This window comes from Gopherus flavomarginatus, chromosome 4, assembly GCF_025201925.1.
Source record: "Gopherus flavomarginatus isolate rGopFla2 chromosome 4, rGopFla2.mat.asm, whole genome shotgun sequence".
NCBI classification, from domain to species: Eukaryota; Metazoa; Chordata; order Testudines; family Testudinidae; genus Gopherus; species Gopherus flavomarginatus.
Genome location: NC_066620.1, coordinates 85093855 through 85110691, shown reverse-complemented (window position 1 = coordinate 85110691; position 16837 = coordinate 85093855). Strand labels below are relative to the sequence as shown.

Sequence of the window (16837 nt, the reverse complement as noted above, 5' to 3'; positions counted from 1 at the left end):
TTCCTGCGGCCGGCGGCGGCGGCCGCTCTATAAAGACGGGCCGGGGCCGGGCAGCCCACCGAGCTGGAGAGCTGCGAGGAGCCTGACCCGGAGCTGAGAGCCAGGAGCCACCCGAGGTGAGCCCGCAAGGCCCGACACTAACCAGTGTCTGGGAGCAGCCGGAGCGCCACCCCCCCAGCGGCGGGAGCCTCCCCCGCTGCAGAGGGCGGGCGGGCTCGCTGGGCTCTGCCCTCGTGCTTCGGAGGGGGGCAGATCGCGTCTACACGCGGGGGCGCAGCTCGGCTCGCTCGCTCGGCAGCGGGAGACTAGCGCGGTTTGCCCGCAGGGAAGCTCCGCTCAGCTTCCCTGGAGCGGACGGGAGGGAGGCAGCGCTAGCAGGCGCCGTACCCCTCCAGTGACTCCTTACGGATCGGAATGAACAGGGAAATCCCTGAAGTGGCTCTTGATGAGCCAGGCTTCTCTTTTATTGTAGCCCAGAGGAGGGGAGTCAGATTTTAAGGAAAAGCACAGTACCAAAGATTTTCACTATTTGTGCCATCCAAGGTGGTACTCGAACTTGGATTGCTTCCTTTTTACATCGCATCTTCTTAATTCCATCCAATTGAAACCAGCACGATTATTGCTTCAAACTTTCAAAACCCTTAAATAACTATGCAAAAAGTAATTTTTGAAAGTTTACTTCTCCTGTCTCTTAGTCTCCCGTTTTTGCCACGCTACTGAATCAAAGTGCCTGGCCTTTATTTTAAATCTGTGGCTTACTATTGTTATCCTGATAAAAGTTTACAATTATTTCTCCTAAATACTCTTGGCAGCTATGACCTACTTTAACTTGTGTTCCAGATTGATGAGATTTTTAAATCAATTGGAGATGATTATAGGATTACAATTTTTACCACCACCACCCTCAAAATATAATTACTGTATCTTAAATCTTAAATGTATATTAAAACTACCAGATTACATGGTAATAATCTCTAAATTTGATAAAATGGGGATCAAGTAATGAATAATGCAGTTTATTGAGGATGTGGTGGATTAATTCTTAGTTCTTTGAGCTAATTTACAATTTCTTATAAATGATACTGTGTGGAATAAAGATTTAAAATAGAGTTCTAAAATAGAAGGGAAGGCTGGATCTACTTCGAATTTAAAACGTGATTTTTAATTAACCACTTTCAAGTAGCATAGAAGTTTTTGTTTAAATCAAACCCTCTGAGATGTCCATTGGACCTTGCAGCCCCATTCTGAAGCCAGGCCCCACTTCACCCCTCACCTTCTGTGGGTGGGGAGAGCCTGGCCTCTCTGGGACAGTGGGTCATGCATGGTGAGACTACTGCTGTGTTGCATTGTCTCCTGTCAGCTCTGATGGTGGTTTGATTTTCTTGCCGTTCCCCAGAAAGCCGACACCATGTGTGATGAGGATGAGACCACCGCGCTCGTATGCGATAACGGCTCTGGCCTGGTGAAGGCTGGCTTCGCTGGGGATGATGCTCCCAGGGCTGTGTTCCCCTCCATCGTGGGCCGCCCTCGCCATCAGGTACGATCCCCTGTCTTCTAGCCCTGCCAGGACTGCAGCTTCACAGAGGTAGTGCTTAAAAACCATCCCCTGCTTTCTGGGGAAAGTCCCTAATCACTTAGGAAGGGCTGACCCCCACCTCCATAATGGGACTGAGTAATTTATGTGCCCACTGTGTTACAACCGTCTGCTGTCACACCAGCTGTGACAAAATCACCCTTCCTCCCATCATGAGACTAGCATATATATATCAATGCCCCAGAAATGTGCTGTTGCAGAACAGGTATGCTTCATCCTGGCACACCTGTAATGCAATAGCTGCTCTTACATTGGGCTGGATTTGCCCTAGTTGTGACTTGGGAGACTTCTCTTCTGTCCTGAGCTGGCTGTAACTTCCCAGGGTGGATAGTGTGTGCGTCTCTCCCTCCTTCCCTGGAGAGATGTTAAGCCCCCCCAACCCCTTTTTGTTCCTCTCTAGGGTGTCATGGTGGGTATGGGTCAGAAAGACTCCTACGTAGGGGATGAAGCTCAGAGCAAGAGAGGTATCCTGACCCTGAAGTACCCCATTGAACATGGCATCATCACCAACTGGGATGATATGGAGAAGATCTGGCACCACACCTTCTACAACGAGCTGCGTGTGGCCCCCGAGGAGCACCCTACCCTGCTCACTGAGGCCCCTCTCAACCCCAAGGCCAACCGTGAAAAGATGACCCAGATCATGTTTGAGACCTTCAATGTGCCCGCCATGTATGTGGCCATCCAGGCTGTTCTGTCACTGTACGCCTCTGGCCGTACCACCGGTGAGTGAGGGTAATGGGCCTCTAACAGCACCCACCTACCAGCATAGGTGATCCCACCCTCGCCCAGGAGCATACACCCACCAGCATAGGCCTCATCTAATGAGGGCACCCACCCACTGGCATAGACTCTCTGAGACATGAACCCCCTGCCCTCAGGACCCCCATTGTGCTTTAGATTGATGTTGCCACTAGTAAAAACAAACTTTGCCTGCCCCTTCTCCATGAGGTCCTGCAGATATTTCTCCTTCCCTTGTGACCATTTCCCCAGCCTTGCCTTGTGTTGGCCCAGCGAGGTGCTCGGTCTCACTCACTCTCCCACCCCCTCGCAGGTATTGTGCTGGACTCTGGTGATGGTGTCACACACAATGTGCCCATCTATGAGGGGTATGCTCTGCCACATGCCATCATGCGCTTGGACCTGGCCGGTCGGGACCTCACTGACTACCTGATGAAGATCCTGACAGAGCGTGGCTACTCTTTCGTCACCACTGGTAAGTGGAGCCTGCCCACCGACCACCTCCTCTGATCGGCAGCACACAGCAGTCACACTCGAGGCTGACTTGTTTAACTTCCATGGGGATGGCCAAATCCTGCAAACCTGCACTCTTTTGTGTGACTAGGGATGCCTGGTCACCACTCAGTGCAATGGGCACTTGTACTTAGCTACTTGCCTGTTAATTGGTACAGGTTTGTACTTAATAGACACAACCTGAGCCTGGGGGACCTGGTGTGTATTTGTTCGGTGAGGTCCTGTTTGACAGATTGACTATTAAACACAGGGATCTGTATCTGATGTTCCCATGCTTTGATTTCTCCCCCACCTCCCTTCCATTCATATTGTTGATCGACTCTGCACAGTCTCCCCCAGAGCCAGAAAACATGCAGGCACGCTCTTTTAGAGCCCCTGACCATTCCCCTTGATCTGTGGTTGTGCTGCTTTGCTCTCCTCTCTCCTGTTCCAGCCTTCTAACATCTCTTTTTTTTTCCTGGTGACAGCTGAGCGTGAGATTGTGCGCGACATCAAGGAGAAGCTGTGCTATGTGGCTCTGGACTTTGAGAATGAGATGGCAACTGCAGCTTCTTCCTCCTCCCTGGAAAAGAGCTATGAATTGCCTGATGGGCAGGTCATCACTATTGGCAATGAACGTTTCCGTTGCCCAGAGACCCTCTTCCAGCCATCCTTCATTGGTATATAATCCTGTCTCTCCAAAGAAATCCTTCCCTTCAGTGTTACCGATCCTTCCGCTTTACTGGTAAATTAAGTGCACTTATCTCTGTATTCCTTTATCTCTTCATGTCACCAGGTATGGAATCTGCTGGTATTCATGAGACAACTTACAACAGTATCATGAAGTGCGATATTGACATCAGGAAGGACCTGTATGCTAACAATGTCATGTCTGGTGGTACCACCATGTACCCCGGTATTGCTGACCGCATGCAGAAGGAGATCACTGCTCTGGCTCCAAGCACAATGAAGATCAAGGTACATTTGACTATATGGATTATTGACTCATATATTCAGATAAGACTCTTATTCCACTGTACTTGTCTGAAAATAAGATATAATACTGAACACTGCTGATCTTCAAAGCACTTTGCAAACAATCAGTTCGAATGGGTGCATCTAACTCTCTCTCTTGGGGAAATGCTATTCCACCTCACTTAACATGTTGTAAAGTTATGTGTAGTAATTCATAAAATTTTCTGTGCCCACATATGGTTTGTTTACTGATCAGAGCTCTGCTTACTCTTGTAGATCATTGCACCACCTGAGCGTAAGTACTCTGTCTGGATTGGTGGCTCTATCCTGGCTTCCCTGTCTACCTTCCAGCAGATGTGGATCACGAAACAGGAATACGATGAAGCTGGCCCATCCATTGTCCACCGTAAATGCTTCTAAGCATGTTTACATGATCACTATGCTAACTACTCTCAGGATGACACTGTTGTAAGTTGTAGGTTGTTGAATACCTGCAACAGCCATGTAACTTTCTATTTTGTAACAATTTCTGTTACTGTTGCTGCAAACTCCACGTGACACAGAGTGTATGTAAAGTGTACATAAATTAATTTATTTTATCTCGTTTTGTTTATTTTTAAAACCATGCCCTGTGGAAGGAAACCAAAAACTTCAAGAAGCATTAAATCATCAGTCATTCTGTCACGCCTCATTGGAGTTGGTGATGTCATGATTTATTTCCGTTCCTGGAGCTGAAATCTCTATACACATTCATCCTGTTCTTTAACTGGTTACAGTTTAGGGAGAAAAATGTTCTAACACTTTAAATAATTGACATAATATTGGTGGCAGGTTATTTCACACAGTAGCAATGTTACATTAAACAAACACACTGGGTTATAGGACGCCAGAGTGCTTCACAATTAGTTTTCAAAATATATTGAAAAGGTTTGTGTCCTTTTCCCCCCCCCCCCCCAATTTAAATATGAATGAACCTGCTTTCTTGGTTCTGAGAAACACTTGAATATTTATTTTTAGAATTTACATTTCAATTGCTTTACACATGATCTTTCTACTCTGTGCTATTGTACCGGTACTGCCATATCTTCAAGTTCAGGTTAACATTTTCTGTGTAAAGCTCTTTTTCAAGGGATTACAGCCTGGCTCAAAAAAAACGTGGTCATAGCTATAACATGTGCCACATCTCATCCTAGAAGCCTCTTCTATTTCTGTAACTTTTTAAAAGGCTGTTGGGTTCTAGAAGTTTCTTAAACTCAACAAAAACAAAACTCCTTTTGAATGAGATGCAGTCTTACACTGGCCCAATGCCAAAGATATATTTCACTAGACAAATGATCCTGTGCAACACACGTATTTCAAATACCTCATTGGAGCAGAATGTAAATAGTAACTTTTTTATAACTCATTTCTAAGTGGAACTGACAGGAGAGGGTTTTCCTTTAGAACTACTTGTAAATCACTGGGCTAAACTATATAAACCTTAGCAGAGTCCTTCACTCTTATTTGGCCATTCTGTGACTGCCCTGAAACACTGCATAAAGTAAATGCCCAGTGGCAGACAGGGAGTGGGGCTTAAACATAGATCATTCCACTCCATTATGCACAGGCAAATATCAACTACACTTCCCCTTGGGAGACTGCAGCCGGGGGAAGGGCCCAGATGAGCCTTGGGAGCTTCCTCAAAAGTTAGGCAAGGGACTTTGGTGCCTGAGGGAGACCCCTCTTTGGGAGGGGGTTAGAAATTTACTGTTGTGATTCATGTTCAACAGTTTCAGACTCTGAGTTAGGGTGACCAGACAGCAAATGTAAAAAATCAGGACATGGAGTGCGGGGTAATAGAAGCCTATATAAGAAAAAGACCCTGAAATTGGGACTGTCCCTATAAAATTGGGACATCTGGTCACCCTACTCTGAGTCAATCTGGCTACCCTTGTTTGGCTGTCAGTAAATAGTAAAGACTGAACCATAAGATCCAAACCCAACTATGGATACAATTAGGAGGCCCAGGGATAAGCCAGAGCTAACTGTTCAAGCTCCCTTTTATTAGCCACATAGCATTTCTTCCCTGAGAGGAAGCCGGCCCTTTTAGCTCTTGAGTAGGGGATGGTACTCAGCTGCCCTTATTAATTCAGCTGCAGCAAAAATCCCAGCTCTTTCCCCTCTGTTGAGGAACTCTTGACCACTCGCTCTTCAGGTGCTCCACTCTCAGGGACACAGCAGTATCTTCAGGAAAGCCAGTAGCCCTGTTCTCTGTGTGCTTCTCCCTCATGCCCTGGAATGACTGAAATGGGAGCATTTGAGCATTGTGGCATGATTCCGCTAGACAGAAATGAATCTCTAAGAGCCTTATTTTGTATCGATTTCTTGGTCATGATTCCATTTAAATCATTGTTTGCACGGTAAAGCCAAAGATATTACAAAGATCCCCAAATATTACATTTGGTTTACATAAGGGTTTTTAGAGACATAAGGTGTGTGTGTGTGTGTGTGTAAATGATTGTTAAGACTAAGAGATTATCACAAAGGGATTCACACTGGTATAGGACTCAATCCTACAAGCTTTACTCGTGTGGTTGAGTGTTTTCAGGACTAGACCAGTTAGTGTCTTCAAAGTATGTAAGTTATTTGTAAGGAAAGACTGCGTGGGTTTAATATCCGCTTGAAAAAAGATTTTAAAGTGGTTACCATTGCTATCAATGGTTACAAATGTTTTGAAATCTACAGACTTTAGCATGAGGTACATAATATGAAATGCATGTTATCTTTAAGCCTGTAGAATATTTTGCTTTTTAAGGATGTCTATAAAGTGTACAATAACGTTAAGGCATAACAAAGGTTTGATCTGTTAGCCAAAAGTTTGGGAAGGGTTCACATTTCCTTTTAGCTCTTCGGGCAGCTTTTCTACAGCTGCCCTAACCTCATATACTGTAAACTGCTAGTTAAGGTAAAATGTCACTGACTCACGATATGACTTGGTTGATAGCCCCCTTCTCAGGGGTTTATATTTCAGTTGCTCTTGTTTGCCTCCATCTTAAAAATAACAACCTCCCAAAACAAAAACCAAAAAAAGCTTTTATAAATCTATTTTGCTAAGAGCTGATAACCATTCTGATAACTCCAGACACAATGAAATACAGAGGACACCGTCCTGTCAGACTCCTGCACAGCTATCCCACTGACCTTTAAGGCCTTGGAGCAGGGGTGCTCAAACTGGGGGTCAGGACTCCTCAGGGGGTCACAAGGTCATTACATGAGGGGTCGTGAGCTGTCAGCCTCCACCCCAAACCCTGCTTTGCCTCCAGCATTTATAATGGTGTTAAATATATTAGAAAGTGTTTTTAATTTATCAGGAGGGGTTGCACTCAGAGGCTTGCAATGCGAAAGGGGTCACCAGTAGAAAAGTTTGAGACCACTGCCTTAGAGGAGATGACCCATTTTCTTTTTTCAAATGTTTTCTGGTACCCCTTAAATTCTGTATTAAAAGCTGGCATAAGTGGTCACATATTGCAGTTATGAGCCTTGGATAAATGCCTAGACAAATAAGAATTTTGCTGGCATTTGCAATGATATTCACCCTAATGCAGGGTTTAGGCAGGGCATAGGAGCTTACATGGGAACTATGTGCTGACGTGAATTTTACTCTTAGTTCAAGCTTTTGTTAGTAGGTTTAAAATATTTTTTAAAACTGCTAGAAAAAAAGGTTAATCTAGAAGAGCAGCTGCTCCTCATGATAGGACAAATGCTGCTGTCACATCTATGTATGCAGAATAAACTTTCCAAAGTGAGGACCTAACGTTAGGCCCCTAAATCCATATTCAGGCATCTGATTAAGTGGCCTGATTTTCAGAGAGGTCAAGCACCCTCCATCCTGACTGAAGTCAATGGGAGGTAGGTGCTCAGCACTGCTAAAATTCAGTCCACTTATTCAGGTGCCCAAATATGGAGTCAAGAGCTTAACTTTAGGCACCTATGTGTGAATGTTACTAATTTCACTGGGATTTGTGTGTGCTTATCTTCAGGCAGAATTTGACTCAATGGCTTTATTATTGCTGTCAGTGAATTACATATGCTCCATGTCATGGAGAAAGCCTAATAATTCTATTGAAATCTCAGTCCTTACACTGAATTTTGCTGTTAGGCACAGTATTACTCATATACATAGTAATTGCCCTGAAGGAGCCATGTTCTTACAACCAGATTCTCTCACTCTGTAGCTACGTGCCATTGTCCTAGTCCTGTTCCTACTGAAGTCAATGGGAAGAATTGGGATCTCTGATTTAAACGTTAAATGAGTGCTTACGGGCTCCATCCTGACTGATCCCACTGATTTAGATGGAAGCAGGATTGGTCTCTAACCTGTCACATTCTCTTCACTTTGGGGAAGCCAGATACTTGCATCCTCGTTTATGTCTATAGCGGAACTTAGCTCATTGTGGTGGTATTCCAAAATCCAAATGCCTGTTGTGACGGTACCTCCCATAAGGCTTTATGGAAATATGCTTAGGATGTGTTTTATGCTACATATGCCATGTAACATATCTCTGTAAAGGTTATGATCTACTGATGCTATTAATCCTATTTGTATGCATGTATCATTTTCGTATTCGAAGTTATGAATATTGGCTGTATACTGGCTTGATTTCTAAATAACCTTAGTAGAGCATTTGGTCAGTTTCTGGAGAAATTAAGTACCTAATCAAGAAACACTTAAAGGACAATGAATCTTGGAATGCTCCAATCCACATAAGAAGTCTACTTGAGGACATTCAAAGTAGCATGTGACCCATGGCTGCTACCTGGTAAGAAACTGTGAGTCATGCATGGACATGTGACTTGCCCAGGTGACTCCAAAACTCCATCTTGGAGCTGGACTTTGCTTAGGAGAGAGGAGGGGGTCTCCACCCACAAGAGAGAGTCTGTTTAAACCCCTAGGACATCCCTCCATTTTGTCTTCAGCTGGCTAAAGAGAGAACCTCTCCACCCCACAGGATACCTGAAAGAAACTGGAACAAAGGACAGTGACTGCAAAGGGTGTGCGTGGTTGCTGGACCCAGGCTAAAAGATTAGTCTGTAAAAGGAAGCATTCTGGCACTGGTGAGGATCTTATCTGTTTTCAGTTTGATTAGAAATAGATTTGGGTGTTTTAGTTAATTTTGCTTGGTGACTTGCTTTGTTCTGTCCGTTACTACTTGGAACCACTTAAATCCTACTTTCTGTACTTAATAAAATCACTTTTACTTATTAACTCAGAGTATGTATTAATACCTGGGGAGGCAAACAGCTGTGCATATCTCTCTATCAGTGTTATAAAGGGTGAACAATTTTTGAGTTTACCCTGCATAAGCATTTATACAGGGTAAAACAGATTTATTTGGGTTTAGACCCCATTGGGAGCTGGGCATCTGAGTGTTAAAGACAAGAACACCTCTATAAACTGCTTTCAGTCAAGCCTGCATCTTTGGGGCAAGTAATTCAGACCCTGGGTCTTTGCTGGAGCAGATGGGTGTGTCTGGCTCAGCAAGACAGGGTGCTGGGGTCCCGAGCTGGCAGGGAAAGCAGGGGCAGAAGTAGTCTTGGCACATCAGGTGGCAGCTCCCAGGGGGTTTCTGTGATCCAACCTGTCACACCTGTTTTCCTTCTTATATGGTCAGAGAGTAAATCAGGGGACAAATTCCAACTTGGTATAAATGGATGCAACTGCACAGCTTTCTGTGGAGTTTCATTTGCTTTCACCAGGTGGGACTTTTGCGCCTGGCGTGCATTTCACTCGGGTGCTTATTCTGCTCCAGTGTATAACAACACAAGCAGAACAGGACTGGAAACATTTACAAACAGGTTCTGAGGCAGTTTGAATACAACAAGGGTTCAATTGAAATGGTCAGATTTCACTGGGTAAAACCCTCAGTCCATGAATATTTTGATTCCTTCCTCAAAACTGTGACACTCCACTATGTTTTCAAAATAATGTTTGAAGCCCTTGCAGGAGGTCAGACTAGAATGATCTTAGTGGTTTCTCCTGACTGTCAAATCTATAAATTTACCTCGTTGGACAACCCCTGATATCTCTCCTCTAATCCCTTAAGCTAGTCTTTGGCAGTTTCCATTGTTAATCATCCTTTTTGGTGATTATGAATTTGTATTCTTGATTGGATGCTGAATACATCCATGTCACTGAATCCCCATTGACATGGTCTGTGAGGGCAGCCATTGTACAATGCACAATCTGCTCTAGTTTGTTAGAGCAGATCAGTCTGTGTGAATGTGGCTGTGGGCTCAGTTTCCAGCTCAATGCTTCTGCCAAATAAGGTTGGAGTTAAGCCTCTGTCTATCCCTGTCTATGTGTCATTAATACAGGGCTGTCAACTCACCCGCCTTTGGAGGATGACACCCACACATTCCCTCTGCCACCCACTCCTTTTTGAAACACTCCCATCAGCTGTGCTAGAAGGGTCGGCTAGACCAGTATTCCGGCTCCTATTCTGAGAGGGGCAAGGGAGGGGTGGTGATAGAAATGGAGGGGAGAGGAGGCCCTGAGGAAGTTAGAAACGCAGCAGAGGAGGATAATAGTGGGGCAAGATTGAGGCAAGGAGGGGAAAGAAAATGCTGAGGAACAAATTCACTCTTGTGATCCAGCTTTTTTGTGCCAGTCTGGTGGTAGAAAGGGGCCAGAGAGCAGTCAGAGAACACCAGATGGAGATTTCCTCGGAGGAGGGTTGAGGGGGTCACCAGCTGAGGAAGGATCTGGTTACACCAACTTCTACCTACCCATCTCTGCAGCCCCTGGTACAGAGAGCATGGCGGGGAAGGGGAGGGAGTGTAAGGCCAGAGCACAACTGTGCTGGGGCTATTCTTTGCTGGAGTAGTGTCCCCTTGGGGCCATAGCAAGCTGCTATAATTTTGGGAAAGTCCTCAGGCTGCTCTACCATATGCTGGGCCAGGCCCATGTGTCAGCCCTCCTCCTCAACTGGGCCCAATGATCCATGGGCATAGCTGAGAATCTACCCTGGAAGGTAAAAATAGATAGGAAAAAGGCTAAAAGAGGATTTTAGAGAAGAAGATTCATATAAATGTTTAAATTAGTCCTGGGCTCAGATTGCACCATCCTGAGTTGCTGTAGATGTGAGTTTCCTCCAAACTGGTAGTGTAGATGCAGCCTACAGCGACAGATGGGGTATGTTCATCGCTGGAGGAGCACCACTTTACTGAACAACAGCAGCTAGATCAATGGAAACATTCTTCCATTGACCTAGCAGCATCTATGCCAGGGGTGAGGTCAGCACAGCTACATAGTTCGGAGGTGTGGATTTTTCACACCCTGAGTCCTGTAGTTGTGTTGACCTAATTTTAAATGTAAACCAGGCTGCATTGTCACTTCCAGAGCTCTTCCACAGTCCCTTCCCTGCTATAATCATTAACCTGGCATTATTTAATCATTTACACAGCACTTCTCACAAATATTGAGGAAGCAGAAGACACAAGGCTCAGGGACCAAACTTGCCTCTCAGTGATGCTGTAACTCCAGGGTAATTCCACTGAAGTATAAATCTGCATTGCACTGAGAGCAGAATCTGGTCCAACATGTCTCTCCCTTTCCTGAGAAACGGACCACATGCCCCTCATGAATGCCACACCCCTTTTTATGTTCTGAATTGGGAATCTGCACTCTGTTCATCTCTCTCTCCCATGGTGTTCTGAAAATGTTAAATGGAAAAGCATTTTAACCCATATTAGTTGTTAGTATTGACCTACGGTCCCAGGGCCAGAATCTCCTCTCACAGGTTTGATGTCAATGTAGCTCCATCAGTCACGCCTGATTTACACCTTGGAGAGATCAGCATCAGGCCTAGATTAGTCAGCTAATGAGGGCTTATTGTTACACATTAAAAATCAAAATAGTAGAGCCAGTTGGAAATTGTCTATTATTTTTCACAAAAAATATGAAAAAAAAACCCCTTTTTAAAACAGATTTCCTGTGAAATTTTTTTTTTTAATTGGGAGTGGTAGAGGGGGGACCCCTTCCAAAATGTTGGTTCTTGAAAACTGGAAAATGTTGGTTTTACTTTACTGGAAACAATGATTTTCAGTTTTTGTTTTTTCCAAATTCACCCCAAAAGAACATTTTCTGCAAAAATGTTTGTTTTGTTCAAAAAAACATTTTTGGGCAAAGTTTTGATTATGACAATTCAGCCAGCTCTTCAAAATAGCTTCCAGAAAGTATTTGTTGCAGATAGAGAAAAAGCACAGCTGGGTGAGTGCAACCTATTGATTGGCTTATGGGTTCCTACAGGGTGGTGTTGCAAATTCACATGATGCTCTTAATTGACACTTGCTGTTGCAAGGGTGGGCTAGGTGTGGCGAATTCCCCCTGGGGAAGGATGGCTTTGAATAGGAGCCCTGCCAGGGAGGACTGATTGGCAGATGGATTAATTCAGAGTGTCTCCTGGCCATACTCTGCCCCAGAACAGCACCCCATACTTCTGGGGCCTGATGCGTACTGATTGATCTGGGCCCCGGTGGAAGGGGAGGTTGATGCAACACTTCTCTGAGTGGACTCCCTGCACTACGTTCTGGGCGAAGAGTGAAGAATTTGGTGTAACCAAGGCTGTTAACCCCTGTCCAAATGCAAACTCCAGCATTTAACTAAACAATGTATTGACTCCCCTGTAGTCAGACAGCTCCTTATTGCTATGCAACTGGCAAGGCTGTGTCCATTGCATCGCACAGACTAGCACACGCTTGGGACTTTGTTGGATGAATATGGTGACAAGATAGCAAGTGTGAAAAATCAGGATGAGGTGGGGGTAATTGGCACCTATATACAACAAAGCCCGAATATTGAGACTGTCCCTATAAAATCGGGACAGCTAGTCACCCTAGCAGTGTGAAGCTCTTTATTTTGCAAGAAAAAAAAGTGTCACGTTAACTTCAACAATGCACAATAAATACTGCTAAGCGTAGGCTTTGGGGCAGGCTATGGAACAGCCGTTCTTGCAGACAGCTGAGCTCCACTCTTCCTGCCGGGATCAAAGCCAGACACAGGATGTTCACACCCAGTTTCACATAACTTTGCCCCAAAAAGCATAAGGCCAGATTCTGCTCTTAGTTACACCCTTGTAAATCCAGAGTCACCCCACTGACGTTACTTGGAAATCACACAATGTAACTGGGATCAGAATCTGGCCCTGAGCATCTAGGGAGAATCCTAGGCAGCCATGGAATGGGCCAGTCTGTTAGCCACACTCCAGAGAGCTCCTCATATATGGAATGCTGAAAGCAGCTTCCCTCCCAACCACAGGCCCAGCCCCTCTCCCTGAGCACTGCTCTCTGAGCTTGGAGAGAGTTACAAAAAACCTCCAGCAGCTTATTTATTTGCTCCAAAGCAAATCACTCTTTGAAGCTGAGAAATCCCCCTGGTGAAGGAAAAAAGGAAGGATTGTTGTGCAATAGAGAAGGACTGACAGATCCGTACCCATAGAAACGGGCATTTATGTTGTGTCTAATGGGCTGTGCCTGCTCATGAAAGTCAATAGGTGTTTTGTCATTAAGTGCAATGGGAAGTAGATTAGACTCTTCCATAGAAGGTACGTCTACACTGCAATACGACACTTGCAGCTGGCCTGTGTCAGCTAGGGTGACCAGATAGCAAGTGTGAAACACTGGGATGGAGTGAGGCGGTAATAGAAGCCTATATAAGACAAAGCCTTGAATACCAGGACTGTCCCTATAAAATCAGGACATCTGGTCACCCTAGTCATTTGACTCAGGCTTGTGGAGCTTGAGCTGCAGAGCTTTAAAATGGCAGCGTAGACATTCGGGTGAGGGGGGAGGGTCCCAGAGCCTGGGCTCCAGCCCGAACCTGAATGTCTACATTACAATTTCATAGCTCCACAGCTCAAGCCCTGCAAACCTGAGTCGGCTGATATGGGTCAGCCGTGGGTGTTTTATTGCAGTGTAGGCATACCCAGAGACTCTGGTTGGGATTTTCAAAAGTACCTGTGGCCTGGTCTCCGCACAGTTTGTTTGTTTTTTTTTTTTAACCAATTTAACTGTTTCAGTTCGGGGTGTGGTGTTTGAGGATTTTTCTAAAAAAATCAAACAAACCACCAAAACCACAGTTATATCAATACAACCCCTAGTGTGGCCACTTACATCAATATAAAGGTGCCTTACATTCCTATAGTTTTTCCTTCCCCTCACAGAAATATCTGTACTCGTGTAAAGTGCTTTACATTGGGTATAACTGCATGTCCGCTCTACAGTCTTCTACAACTTCAACTGTATCACTGTTAGAGCTGGGCGGTGAAAGGTAACTCCATTTTCCAGAGGATTTTGATATCTCAACATCTGGTTTCATTCCAATTAAGAATGAAATCCAAAAATTTCAAAGGTCTCTTCGAAAGGAAATGGATCCTTGGTGGTTGCCCTAGAGCCGCAGATCCTGGGAGCCTTGCAGTCCCCATCTCCAAGGCAGCCTGCCTCAGGGATCCCGGGAGGTTGGGCTGCCAAGGAGCCAAAAGCTGGGGTTTCCAGGCTCCCAGGTCCACATCAGACCTTCAGGCAGGCAGCTGAGCTGGCAGAAAAGCAGGCAAGATTCCATTGGAACGTCATCAAAATCAAACCATCTCCACAGAATGTTTCAATTTGACAAATGAGCCAATTCCAACAACAAAATAAATGTTCATCAGAATTTTTCTGAACAGCTCTAATCAGTATAGTTAAGTGCTACAATGTGTGTAGCCCAGGGCTGAGGCAGGCACCCAAATCCCACTGAAATTCAATGGGAATTTGTCACAGGCTCTTTTGAAAAACTTAGTCTCTGGCAATAGTACTTAGGTGCTCTACATTAATTATTAAAAATATTCCATGCTAACTGGTCCTGCTCTGCCTAAAAGATCCCCTGGCTAAAGAAATCCAGCTAAACAGCGAGGTGACATGCAAACAGAGACCCAAAATCAGATTTAGGTCCTTCAGACCCAATAAGGTTTCACCTTTGGTGTCTTAATTACCATAACCAAACAGTTATGGTATGACACGGAAGTCATGGGCCAAACTATGCCAAGTCAGGCAGTTCAGAGTCATGGCTATCACTTTATCCTTAGTTTGTCCTGCTTGGTGCATCTGAGCCTTAGGGCATGGCAGAGGTTTCACAGCAGTCTGCTGACAAGCACCCTGCTAAAACTGAAGTAGCTCCCAGGTATACAATTAGTGCTTTTGTGTGTGTCACTAATTATTTGTGGGAGGGTTTTCAAGTGGGTCATCTTTAAGAGTGCTGAGGAATGTAAAATTGTTTTTGGTTTTTTTTCCTTCAAATTTTTTTTTAATAATTAGCAATAAAAAATACTTTGTGCCTCTATAGCTTCTTGTCAAGGCAATTCAAAGCATTCTGAAATAATTAAACTCCACATGGATTCCTCCTGAGGGTCGAAATGACAGTCTGGACCTATACATTGAATGCTTCCGCTGACGTGCATAGGCAGAAATTGTGGAAAAACAACATTGCTTGCCCCATTACCTAAATCGTGCAGAACACAATGCCATCCACAGCCTCAGAAACCACCCTGACATTATAATCAAAGAGGCTGATAAAAGAGGTGCTGTTGTCATCATGAACAGGTCTGACTACCAAAAGGAGCCCACCAGACAACTCTCCAACACCAAATTCTACACGCCACTTCCCTCAGATCCCACTGAGGAATACACTAAGAAACTGCACCATCTACTCAGGACACTCCCTACACTAACACCGGAACAAATCAACATACCCTTAGAGCCCTGACCAGGGTTATTCTACCTACTACCCAAGATCCACAAAACCGGAAATCCTGATGCCCCATCATCTCTGGCATTGGCACTCTCACTGAGGGACTGTGGATATGTGGACTCTCTATTCAGACCCTATGCCACCAGCTATCTCCATGACACCACTGATTTCCTGAGGAAACTACAATGCATTGGTGACCTTCCAGAAAACACCGTCCTAGCCACCATGGATGTAGAGGCTCTCTACACAAACATCCCACACACAGATGGAATACAAGCTGTCAGGAACATTATCCCTGATGATGCCACCGCACAACTGGTTGCTGAGCTCTGTGCCTTTATCCTCACACACAACTATTTCAAATTTGATGACAATATATATCTCCAGATCAGTGGCACCGCTATGGGCACCCGCATGGCCCCACAATATGGGCATATTTTTATGGCTGACCTGGAACAACGCTTCCTCAGCTCTCGTCCACTCACGCCCCTTCTCTACCTATGCTACATTGATAACATTTTCATCATCTGGACCCATGGGAAGGAGACTCTGGAAAAATTCCACCATGATTTCAACAGCTTCCACCCCACCATCAACCTCAGCCTGGACTAATCTACACGGGAGGTCCACTTCCTAGACACCACGGTGCAAATAAGTGATGGTCACATTAACACCCCCTATACCGAAAACCTACCGACCGCTATACCTACCTTCATGCCTCCAGCTTCCATCCCGGGCACACCACACGATCCATTGTCTACAGCCAAGCACTGGTACAACCACATCTGCTCTAACCCCTCAGACAGAGACCAACACCTACAGGTTCTTCTTCGAGTGATTGCTCACATCCATTCCAGTTAGGTGTGCGCGCCGCGTGTGCACGTTCGTCGGAAACTTTTTTACCCTAGCAACTCCAGTGGGCCGGCAGGTCGCCCCCTGGAGTGGCGCCGCCATGGCGCTCAATATATATCCCTGCCGGCCCACCCGCTCCTCAGTTCCTTCTTACCGCCGTGTCGGTCGTTGGAACTGTGGAGCGCGGCATAGCTGTCCTCCACGTCCCTAGCTCTCCTTGTTATCTCTCGTTATTGTTATAGTTGTTAGTTAGATTGTTAAGTATAGTTAGTAAGTAATTAAGTGTAAATAGTGTAGTAATTAGTTGTTCGCCGGGGGCTGTAGCCCTTCCCGGCACCGGGCTCATGCCTGGTTCGCCGGGCTTCAAGCAGTGTGCGGCCTGCAAGAAGCCTATGCCTACCAGCGACCCCCACGACGCGTGC

At 45.3% G+C, this 16837-nt stretch overlaps 1 protein-coding gene across 1 annotated transcript; it reads left to right on the top strand.

The window, feature by feature from the left end:
* ACTA1 (actin alpha 1, skeletal muscle) lies at positions 1–4493 on the top strand. Its single transcript, XM_050949147.1, has 7 exons — positions 1–116; positions 1397–1537; positions 1995–2319; positions 2649–2810; positions 3316–3507; positions 3624–3805; positions 4079–4493. The coding sequence occupies exons 2-7, from the start codon at positions 1409–1411 to the stop codon at positions 4220–4222; spliced, it is 1134 nt and encodes a 377-aa protein (XP_050805104.1). The 5' UTR covers positions 1–116; positions 1397–1408; the 3' UTR covers positions 4223–4493.
* Positions 4494–16837: the final 12344 nt, after the last annotated feature.

Coding starts and splice junctions, on each gene's coding strand:
- ACTA1 (XM_050949147.1), top strand. CDS start 1,409: ATGTGTGATGAGGATGAGACCACCGCGCTCGTATGCGATAACGGCTCT. Junction 2,811..3,315: donor CTACTCTTTCGTCACCACTG/GTAAGTGGAGCC, acceptor TCCTGGTGACAG/CTGAGCGTGAGATTGTGCGC. Junction 3,806..4,078: donor CAAGCACAATGAAGATCAAG/GTACATTTGACT, acceptor TTACTCTTGTAG/ATCATTGCACCACCTGAGCG.